Below are 12,360 nucleotides of genomic sequence, written 5' to 3'. Positions count from 1 at the left end.
CAAACTGGAAAGGTAAGGAATGAGGAAGTCCTTCGCAAAATAGGAGAGGAAAGATATATGTGGAAAACTCTGGCAAGGAGAAGGGACTGGACGGTAGGACAGCTGTTACGACATCAGGGAATGGCTTCCTCGGTGCTACAAGAAGCTGTAGGGGACAAAAACTGTAGACAAAGACAGCTACTGGAATGCATGCAGCAAATAATTGAGGACAAAGGTAGTAAGTGCTACTCTGAGATGAAAAGGTTGGCACAGGATAGGAATTCATGATGGGTCAAATCAATTCAGTCAGAAGACTGATGATAAAAAAAAATGAAGTGGTGGCAAGATGGTGCACTGGGAAGCTTCCTCGTTTCCCTCGAGATGATTAGCTGTGTTGGAACAGTCGTTGTGAGTGTACAGTCACATCGTATTTCCCCTGAGAAACCCTACTGAAGAGCAAGAGCGAATTCAGCCACTGCTCTGCTGTTCGTAGGATCAATGGTGTCAGTGTGAAATGTAGTCTTTTCCTCAATACAGACAATGTAGTATCACCAACTATTTTCTCCATACTGCTGATGACAGTTCTCTGAGGTTCTTCTTGTGTTTCAGATGCCGTGAATTCATATTCAGTAGTATGCAGTTCCCTGTTGGCTTGAGACCAGTTATCTGCACCAGTCCACTCCCGTGAATCAGGGGAGAGTGTAGACAACTTCTTCAGGTGGTGTTAAATGATTTCTCTTGAGGTCTCATCAAGTCCATGTCGAATGTAGCGGATCCATCCACTCACCAGGGTCTGATTGACTCTTCGTGACCCAGTTGATGGCTGCCACTTTGATACGACAAACGACCTTTATGAATACTGGTACAATTCGGTCCTCTCGGCATCTCAGCGGAAAAACACTGGAGACGAAAAGACGCTCGTTCCCATTCTGGAGTTTATCGAGCTCGTTAATTTTGCTGTGCATCTCTTCCCTGTAGTGGTACTTGATGTTGGTTTTATGTTTACCCTGCGCATGAAATGGTGAATATTTATCGGGCAGTCAGACAGATGGCACCATACAGATGATGCAGTATTTGAGCAAGCAATCTTCTTGCCACCTTAAGGCGTTCCTTATGTCTAGCTGATTTCTGCTGGATGCCGCCATTACATTCTGTCTCCCCTTCTGCAACCTCAAGTCAGCCAACTTTAGCTGTGGATCTGGTGCAGTGGTGGGGTAAGTGGGAGATAGGGGCGACACATGCTCGTCAGTAGAGCTGTGTCCGGTGTCAGATGCGTATCTCTGCTGGCTCGGCGACAATACCTCTTCATTTTTTCAGTTTTTATGGCAGGAGCAGATTTTCATGTAGATTGTCGCTGTACTTTGATCATTCTCAAGGCGGATCCCAAGTCTTGCTTAATTGACAGCTGCTTCTTTTATTTAGTAGTCCATTACGTAGTGTGTAGATCCCTACAGCGTCGTTTTGAATACAATCCCAAAAGGTTTTTGCTTAGTGCATCAACTTGGTGTTGTCTCAATTCGTTGTATGTCCTTGGGAGACGCAGTGTTCTTCCACAGTGGAGTTTGTCGGCTGTTCGTCGTGTCTGTGGCGTTTATGTTGTGAGTCTATTCTGTACCGTCCTGATAGCCTGGCCCACATACATTTTCGCAAACAGGCAAGGCATATACGGTAGACTCCTAGGTCATCCTTGGCCAACGATAGGGACCCACCCATGAGAATCATCAAAGCATAATGACTGTCTACAAGGAAAGCTGCTCCCACAACAAGAACTGGAGGAGACAAGGACGTATTGTCATAATGCTGGCAGAGATCCGCTACTGAGTGCATTTGTGGAACCCAAGCACTATGCTGCACCCGCCACCGCCGTAGGTCTGCGCCCAGAAATGGCCCTGATACGGGTGGGAGGCTGGGGGGAGGGGAAGAGGGCATAAAGGTGGAAATCCGTTACCAGGACTGCCTGTTAGCTTGAAGAAGTGTCACGCCCTCTAGATGACAAAACCCACCTGAAAACTCGAGAAACTTTCCAGATGTTCCTAGGCTGGGTGAACCTAGAATCAGGCATCTCCATGTGATGATCAGCAGCATTAAGAATGAGTACTTTTTGGCCACACTTGTCTACCTGTGGAAATGCTGAGAGATCCAAACCGTACCATCTCTTGTGAAGGTCTTTCCCGTCATCAGACCCCAGCCACCTGCAAGATCACCAGAAGAGCCAGCCTCGTCCGGCTCAGGGAGTGCATCCGCTACGACCGACACGGACATGACGAAACCTCAAGAGGACTCATCGCACTCCACCTGCAGTTGGCACCGTCGCTCTCCCCTAATTCGTGGTAGTGGCTAAATCGATAACCTGGTCTCAAGGCAAATGGGCGTGGTTGTCACCTACTTGCACACAGGCTGCTAAATATAAACACATTGTGGCTAAACGACCACAAGAAGAACTACAGCGGATTGTCATCAATTGTGCAGAGAAAATAATTGACAATGCTATCTTGTCTGTCCTAAGGAAGGAGATAAATTTCACACTGACGCTGATGACCATAACTACTGCACAGTTTATCAGTGTGGTGGACCAAATCTTGCTTGCTCTTCCATGGAAGAAAGCAGCTGAAATATGAGGCAAAATACGCCATACACTTCCAAGACTGTTCTATCAAAGTCAAAAATTTCCACGGATATCTGTTGCTGCAAATAGTTACTACCAAATTAGTCGTGTCATCAACTCTCCTAACTCCTTAATTTACTGTCTTTGTTTGTATTTTGTTATTGCTGTTCTATTCTTAGCATAAGATCTGGCCTCTAGATTTTGTCAAATAGTAACTTTCTCGTTGTACTATTGAGTATATAAAATTAAAATTTGTTTTAAGAGAATTAATGCAGAGCCTATAACGAGGGTCAATAAGGTGTCTTGTGGCTCATATCTAAAATAATTATTCAAATAAAAATTATGTAAAAGAAAAATTAATTAGAGAACTATACAGAGAGGTCAGAAACGGTCTGAAAAGCTTGTAAGGATGTTGCAACGTATGTTGTGCCAAGAAATAAATGCTGTTGTGGTCTTCAGTCCTGAGACGGGTTTGATGCAGCTCTCCATGCTACTCTATCTTGTGCAAGCTTCATCTCCCAGTACCTACTGCAACCTACATCCTTCTGAATCTGCTTAGTGTATTCATCTCTTGGTCTCCCTTTACGATTTTTACCCTCCACGCTGCCCTCCAATACTAAATTGGTGACCCCTTGATGCCTCAGAACATGTCCTACCAACCGATCCCTTCTTCTGGTCAAGTTGTGCTACAAACTTCTCTTCTCCCCAATCCTATTCAATACTTCCTCATGAGTTATGTGATCTACCCATCTAATCTTCAGCATTCTTCTGTAACACCACATTTCGAAAGCTTCTATTCTCTTCTTGTCCAAACTATTTATCGTCCGTGTTTCACTTCCATACATGGCTACACTCCATACAAATACTTTCAGAAATGACTTCCTGACACTTAGATCTATACTCGATGTTAACAAATTTCTCTTCTCCAGAAACGCTTTCCTTGCCATTGCCAGTCTACATTTTATATCGTCTCTACTTCGACCATCATCAGTTATTTTGCTCCCCAAATCGCAAAACTCCTTTACTACTTTAAGTGTCTCATTAATAATTAAAAAGAAAAAAAAGTTTATACCTTGCGCTGATTGCGAGTTAACTAGCGTCGAAGTTACCCCATCAGGCCATTTTTAATCCGACCAGAACGGTGTCGCCAAACGACAAGAGAGCGATGCCAAAATGGGACATGGGACGATAGTAAGGATCGAACCTGAGCCAAAGGCTAAGGAGTCTTGTGCAGTGTCATATGCACTATGAGAACAACTGTCATTAACTGTATCTGGCGGGGCGCCTGTATCTGCGCACGTGCAAGAACTTGATTGGTTAACTTAAATGCTATTAAAAACGTATCAAGTCTTTCCTGCAACAGTTATTTAACAACACAATCTGCCCAGAAACACTTTTACAAGCTTTTCAGAGTGCTTCAGAGTGTATAATAGGTACCAGTAAACATTGTGTACTGTATAGTGGGTTATATTTTTGGAAGAGACCTCACATTGCTTGCTCCGTGTTACAGTGGCCTGGCTAACAACGCTGCTGTTGATGTTGGTGGTGACGTCAGCAGTCGCTGACCTCCAGACTCAACTCGATGAGGATAGCAACCGCCTTGTGATCACACCGAGAAAGGGTGAGTGCTCTGGCCAGCGTCACAGAGTTCATCCGTATCTGTAGAAATGAGAAACAGTTAAACGTTAGAGTAAGTAACTGTGGTTGGGCTATGCAGGAAATAGTTTCTATGTTTAGGTGAAAAACCTAAAGAACAATTACAAACCCTAAAATGTTGAGACAATGTTCCAATATTTGATTAGAAAAATTAAGTACTAAAATCCGCTTCACTCATAAATATTAGTAGGAAAGTATATCACAAAAACTCAAGTTGCTGTAAGATGTGGTAATTTTTTGGTGCCAGGTGCACTTTAAGGACCCTAAAACATTGCTTTCGAGTAGAAAACTCAACTATAAAGGATAATTTACAGTCTAAAAATATGTCTGTCCATCATGAACAGTAACAAATCTGACAGTGCCACCCTTACTCCAATATATTAACACGATCTAACAAACAGGGAGAACCCAACCAGACAGATTGCTTCGAAATCTGTGCTGCGGTTCACCACGGGTAAGCGATTCGACGTGGAGCTAGAAACTGCCTAATATCTGTATACTGGGTCAAGTTCACTAACACACTAGCCGGTCGAAGCAGCCGAGCGGTTCTAGACGCTTCAGTCTGGAACCGCGCGACCGCTACGATCGTAGGTTCAAATCTTGCCTATGGCATGGATGTGTGTGATGTCCTTAGGTTAGTTAGGTTTAATTAGTTCTCAGTTCTAGGCGACTGATGACCTCAGAAGTTAAGTCGCATAGTGCTCAGAGCCATTTGAACCATTCTTGAAATTTGAAATACACACATCAAAAAAAAAGTTAGCATCACCTCGTTCCCAACAGTTCCGGAACCTGTACGGAAAATTGGAACAGAGATCAACATAAACATCACTTCCGCCCTTTTTATTGATCATGAAAACCACACATTGCATGCTGTACCACTATACAGCGAGACATTCAGAGGTGGTGGTCCAGATAGCTGTACACACCGGTACCTCTAATACCCATTAGCACGTCCTCATGCATTGAAGCATGCCTGTATTCGTCGTGGGACACTATCCACTAGTTCATCAAGGCACTGTTGGTCCAGATTGTCCCACTCCTCAACGGCGATTTGGCGTAGATCCCTTAGAGTGCTTGGTGGGTCACTTCGTCCTTAAACAGCCCTTTTCAAATTATATCAGGCATGTTCCATTAGGGTTCTTGTCTGGAGAACAAGCTGGCCACTATAGTGGAACGATGACGTCGTCCTGAAGGAAGTCATTCACAAGATGTGCACGATGGGGCAGCTAATTTTCGTTCAAAAAGACGAATGCCTCGCCAATATGCTGCCGATATGGTAGCACTATCAGTCGGAGGATGGCATTCACGTATCGTACAGCCGTTACGGCGCCTTCCATGACCACCTTCCGCGTACGTCGGCACCCACATAATGCCATCCCAAAACAGCAGGCAACCTCCACTTTGCTACAATCGCTGGACAGTGTGTCTAAGGCGTTCAGCCGGACCGAGCTGCTTCCAAACACGTCTCCGACTACTGTGTGGTTGAAGGCATATGCGACATTCATCGGTAAATAGATCGTGATGCCAATCCGGAGCGGTCCATTATGCAGCCTATTGCGCAGAGTTTGAATCGTGTGGCTGAACGAAAATTGTTGTCAAGGTTCCTCCGAGCCATAATCTGTAGGTAGCGGTCATCCACTGCAGTAGTAGCCCTTGGGCGGCCTGAGCGATGCATGTCATCAACAATTCCTGTCTCTCTGTATCTCCTTCATGTCCGAAAAACATCGCTTTGGTTCACTCCGTGACGCCTGAACACATCCCTTGTTGAGAGCCCTTCCTGGCACTAAGTAAAAATGCGGACGCGATCGAACCGCGGTGGCTTGGGTGAACTACAGACAAGACAAGCCGTGTACCTCCTTCCTGGAAGAATGACTGGAACTGATCGGCTGTCGGAACCCCTCCGTGTAACAGTCGCTGCTCATGCATGGTTGTTTACATCTTTGGGCGGGCTTAGTGACATCTGAGCAGTGAAAGGAACTGTGTCTGTGATACAATATCCACAGCCAACGTCTGTCTTCAGGCGTTTTGGGTGGAACGTCCCCTTAGAAAAATTGATGAATTACTGTGCTGATAAACCTCTTACATTATTTGATTTTCAAACAGCTGAGCAGAACTGAACGTACTCAGACATTTCGCTCTTTACCTATTCTGATCAACACTAAACTGACACGCAATATTTTTTAGCGCAACGCAATCTTACTTTCAGTAATCCCTACAAAATAAAGGCCCTGACTAACATTAACCTATACCTGCCACAAATCACTTACCTCACAAAAATCTTCATTACTAGAACTACTGCAATACAGCGAGCGCCACTACTGCCAGCTAAATAGAAGTTTCAAACTACTGGAGGCACTAACTACTGATAGGCATAGTTAGCAAATGAAAGATTTTGAAAGAGAACAAACAATGTATTTACCTTAATGGTGATCAAAAGTCATAATATATATATAGCAGTTCATGACATCCAGTCTTGCAAATTTACTGTCTCTGATGGACACACGTCCAGATCATCCGCTTTCAAAACTCCGCCATTTCTCTCCCCACATCCACCACTGCTGGCGGCTCACCTCCAAGTGCGCAACGCTACGCGCTGTTAACAGCCAACTGCCCAACACTACAATAGCAAATTCCAACAATGCAAACCAGCCACAGACTCCACACAGCACAGTCTGTGATTTTCGTATAGAGGGCTATATGGCGTTACCAACATAAAAACCTCAACAGCCTACTTACATTGGAACCGGGGTGATGCAAAAGGTTTTTTGATGTGTATATAATTTAAACCAAACAAAGCAGACGTTTTTTAATCAACTCTTGTACCTTCCTTGTTCAGCTGCGATAATATACTCGACATTTATTTAAACGTATTTAGTCATCTCAACTAACTTTTGACGTTCTAATTACTTGCTAGAATATTTTGTTATCTCAGTAAAACTGTAATTCAAAAAGGGGGAAATTTTCGTAGTACCAGACTACATGGGTTTAGTGGTATAATCTCACAAGATTCCTGGTACTTATAAAGTCCTCACTGTTGAGTTGTTAGGGGGAAGAGACCAAACAGGTAGGTCATCAATCTCATCAGATTACAGAAGGATTACACAAGGATGGGGAAGGAAGTCGACTGTGCCCTTCCAAAGGAAACATTCCGGCATTTGTCGGGAGCGATTTAGGGAAACCACGGAAAACCTAAATCAGGATGGCCGGACGCGGAATTGAACCGTCGTCCTCCCGAATGGGTCCTCACTGTTGTTAAAGGTATTCGCCTTTCGTCATTATTCACAGTCACGACAAGTAGAGTCGCTGTATTTAGTAACTGAAAATAGTTAAAATTTTTACCATTCTAAGAGAAAAATAAAATATCACAAATACATTTTTCTGTTGCTATCTGTTGTTACCTGTTGCTACATTATGATGCTTACATCTATATCTACATCTAAATCTACATGACTACTCTGCAATTCACATTTAAGTCCTTGGCAGAGGGTCCATCGAGCCACAATCTCACTATCTCTCTACCATTCCACTTCCGAACAGCGCACGGGAAAAACGAACACCTAAACCTTTCTGTCCGAGCTCTTATTTCTCTTATTTTATTTTGATGATCATTCCTACCTATGCAGATTGGGCTCAACAAAATATTTTCGCATTCGGAAAGTTGGTGACGAACTTCGTAAATAGATCTCGCCGCGACGAAAAACGTCTTTCCTTTAATGACTTCCATCCCAACTCGCGTATCATATCTGCTACACTCTCTCCCCTACTACGTGATAATACAAAACGAGCTGCCCTTTTTTTGCACCCTTTCTATGTCCTCCGTCAATCCCACCTGGTAAGGATTCCACACCGCGCAGCAATATTCTAACAGAGGACTAACGAGTGTAGTGTAAGTTGTCTCTTTAGTGGACTTGCATCTTCTAACTGTCCTGCCAATGAAACGCAACCTTTGGCTCGCCTTCCCCACAATATTATCTATGTGGTCTTTCCAACTGAATTTGTTCGTAATTTTAACACCCAGGTACTTAGTTGAATTGACAGCCTTGAGAATTGTAATATTTATCGAGTAATCGAATTCCAACGGATTTCTTTTGGAACTCATGTGGATCACCTCACACTTTTCGTTATTTAGCGTCAACTGCTACCTGCCACACCATATAGCAATCTTTTCTAAATCGCTTTGCAACTGGTACTGGTCTTCTGATGACCTTACTAGACGGTAAATTACAGCATCATCTGCGAACAACTTAAGAGAACTGCTCAGATTGTCACCCAGGTCATTTATATAGATCAGGAACAGCAGAGGTCCCAGGACGCTTCCCTGGGGAACACCTGATATCACTTCAGTTTTACTCGATGATTTGCCGTCTATTACTACGAACTGCGACCTTCCTGACAGGAAATCACGAATCCAGTCGCACAACTGGGACGATACTTGATTTGAAGTCGCTTGTGGGGAACGGTGTCAAATGCTTTCCTGAGATCCAGAAATACGGAATCCCCTGTCGATAGCGGCCATTACTTCGGGCGAATAAAGAGCTAGCTGCGTTGCACAAGAACGCTGTTTTCTGAAACCATGCTGATTACGTATCAATAGATCGTTCACATGGTTCAAATGACTCTGAGCACTGCGGGACTTAACTTCTAAGGTCATCAATCCCCTAGAACTTAAAACTAATTAAACCTAACTAACCTAAGGAGATCACACAAAAAAAATCGCTCTGAGCACTATGCGACTTAACTTCTGAGGTCATCAGTCGCCTAGAACTTAGAACTAATTAAACCTAACTAACCTAAGTACATCACACACATACATGCCCGAGGCAGGATTCGAACCTGCGACCGGAGCGGTCGCTCGGCTCCAGACTGTAGCGCCTAGAACCGCACGGCCACTCCGGCCGGCAATAGATCGTTCGAGGCGATTCATACATAATGTTTGAATACAGTATATGCTCCAAAACCCTACTGCAAACTGACGTCAATGATATAGGTCTGTAGTTCGATGGATTACTCCTACTACCCTTCTTAAACACTGGTGCGACCTGCGCAATTTTCCAATCTGTAGGTACAGATCTATCGGTGAGCGAGCGGTTGTATAAGATTGCTAAGTAGTGAGCTATTGTATCAGCGTAATCTGAAAGGAACCTAATCGGTATACAATCTGGACCTGAAGACTTGCTCGTATCAAGCGATTTGAGTTGCTTCGCAACTCCTAAGATGTCTACTTCTAAGAAACTCATGCTAGCAGCTGTTCGTGTTTCAAATTCTGGAATATTCCATTCGTCTTCCCTGGTGAAGGAATTTCGGAAAACTGCGTTCAGTAACTCTGCTTTAACGGTACAGTCGTCGGTACCAGTACCATCGGCACTGCGCAGCGAAGGTATTGACTGCGTCTTGCCGCTTGTGTACTTTACATACGACATACGACATCGAAGCTCTGCGAATCCAGTCTAAACTTTTATCAATACGTTCTTCGTCGCAATAATGCAATGCATTTTTTACAGCGCTAAGTCATTACCTTGACTTACATATCGATGAGCGACTGAGCGTTGCAGGAAGACATGTATACAGTATAAGGATTCACAAATAAGTTTCCTGCGACATTAGCTACACATGTTGATGTATGTAGTGGTAATTTATACATTTGTTATTTCATTACATTACCCTAGAACTGAAGTCTGTTTAACAAGACAATATGAATATCAAATTGTTCTCAAATACGCCGTTCATCAAAACATAAAGTCCTCATGTGATCTTGTGCCAGCTGAGTGTCCGGATATGTTCTTTCTTTTTAATTCATATCATCTGCCTTCGCTCAGCATTACCAAAACGAGTTCTAAGACCAACCACTTGTGCTTTTTCAATCTCTGAGACGGTATGCTTTACCATAAAACTGACCCTACGAACGAAGTGTAACTAACCCGTAACACCAGAAATATCGATGCTCTTGTATCTCAATTAGAATTTGTGAAGTTGAGTTGAAAAAGCCAGTGCAGCATCTCGACATCCAAATCCAGTATTTACTAGAAAGTTTAGTTGAATACTTGAGTCGATACTGCACGTAACGTTGTCAACTTGCAACTATTTAAATGGACCTGCGTTGTGGTCGTTATCTTGATGATTCTTAATGATAAAGGGACTTGACAAATGAAACTGAGTATTGTGGGATTATTTTTTCCTTGAGCTGATCCAGAGAGTTCAAATTTTGTTGATTTTGTCTCCAGTGTAGCGAAGTCATGGAGATAGTAATTATCAGGTCTTAAAAAAAAAACTGAGAACTTATCAGTTCCTTTTATGGGTCTTAAGCACTACCATTGTTCGTATAAAATAATTTTATGCAGCGGTTACGATATAACTAGCTCTACTGCTCCATTCTTTCTACAGCCTAGGTCCTCTACAGCTGACGATACTTACTACACAATACCACTAACCACAAACCGTTGCCAGGACAGATTTCAGGAATCCTGTTTACAGTGTCTTACTGTGCCAGGTGGGTATGGAAAACTAGTTGAAAAAGATTATCCATTTCATATACATATTTGTAAACGTGTTTGTTGAATATATTACTTTTTTCCTTACATAAACGGCAATCTAGTAATTATCACGTTTTAAATGTCGCGTTCAGGAAACTGCACTGTATTGGTGTAATTAAAAGTTGGCACACACCATTATTATGTTCATTTTTTTCCTACTCTAAAATTATTTCATTCACAGTCATCACTAAGTGCATTCGTACTGCTCATAAATTAAGTTCCTCCTTCAGCGTGTAAGGTTACTACCAGGTTGTTAGTTCGGATTACATATAAAAGTATATCCTCAAATGCCCTGATTTAAAAAAATTATGCTCTCTCATGTACCAAGCTTTTGCCAATGCATTACATTTAGCAACACTATTTAATCGCAAAAATGTTAAACTAAGTCACGAAAGCTTTATGAGCACAACGGTTTATAATAGACTTGGGAAATTGAAATGAAATAAATCTAGGAAGTCGTATCTAGTATTCCACGCAGCATAAAAGCGTTTAAGCGACGTGGCTTATAGACATTTTCTTTGCCATGGAAATGTCTTCCCTATTTGTTGTAATGATACACAAAATACGAATAAGCATACGAGGGTTGGAACTTTAATAGTGGTAACTATTTATTTACAACTCGTACAGAATAGATACGTTACGTTCAAAGTAGTCACCAGCATTGTGTTTAAGCCGTTTCGCAGTGCCAGCTCTGTTGACAGTTCGAGCGGCGCGGTCTATTGGCCGACGAATTTGTAGCAGTTTTGAAGCGAATGCCGTGAAGTGATTCATTCAGTTTAGTAATGTATTTGAACTCAGGGGAGTGCAGTAGGTGGTACAGCACTTACGAGCCCCATCAGTCAAAGAGCCGCCCGGAGTGGCCGAGCGGTTCTAGGCGCTACAGTCGGGAACCGCGCGACCACTACGGTGGCAGGTTCGAATCCTGCCTCAGGCATGGAGGTGTGTGAAGTCCTTAGGTTAGTTAGTTTTAAGTAGTTCTAAGTTATAGGTGACTGATGACCTCAGAAGTTAAGTCCCATAGTGCTCAGTACCATTTGAACGAACCCATCAAACACATCAGTAACAGCTAGCACTGTACGTGCTTGAGCATTGTCCTGCAAAATCATGGTCAGGTCCTGCAGAAGGTGTCATCACTTTTGTCTTTAAGCTGGTCGTTGGTTGTGTTCCAGAAATGGACAGCATAGATTCAGAACTGATGACACTTTCTGCAGGAACTGACTATCATTTTGCAAGACAATGCTCAAGCACGTACAGTGCAAGCTGTTACTGACTTGTTTCACTGATGGGGCTATTAAGTGCTATACCACCTACTGCAGTACTCTGACTTAAGCCCTCGTGAGTTCAACTCTATTTCTAAACTGAAGGAAACAACGGTATCCGCTTCAGAAATGCTACAAATTCGTCCGGCAATAGACCGCGCCGATCGTACTATCAATACAACTGGCACCGATAAGAGTATCCCACGACTTCCACATCGCTGGGAACGGGCTGTACACAAAGCTGGTGACTACCTTGAAGGTCAGCAAAACTTCGAAACACGTATCTATTTTGTACGAGCTGTAAATAAATAGTTGCCACTATTAAGGTTCC

At 43.1% G+C, this 12,360-nt stretch overlaps 1 protein-coding gene across 1 annotated transcript in view; it reads left to right on the top strand.

The window, feature by feature from the left end:
• Nucleotides 1-12,360, top strand: part of LOC126282315 (myogenesis-regulating glycosidase-like) — a 90,030-nt gene that overhangs the window by 24,332 nt on the left and 53,338 nt on the right. Inside the window, exon 2 of the mRNA XM_049981972.1 lies at nt 4,095-4,205. Coding sequence (XP_049837929.1) covers nt 4,095-4,205 — 111 coding nt within the window. The remainder of the gene's footprint in view (nt 1-4,094; nt 4,206-12,360) is intronic.

This window comes from Schistocerca gregaria, chromosome 7 (genome assembly GCF_023897955.1).
Source record: "Schistocerca gregaria isolate iqSchGreg1 chromosome 7, iqSchGreg1.2, whole genome shotgun sequence".
In the NCBI taxonomy this organism is placed as follows: Eukaryota; Metazoa; Arthropoda; class Insecta; order Orthoptera; family Acrididae; genus Schistocerca; species Schistocerca gregaria.
The sequence above is the reverse complement of the archived record's forward strand: the minus strand, read 5'-3'. Positions and strand labels throughout refer to the sequence as shown.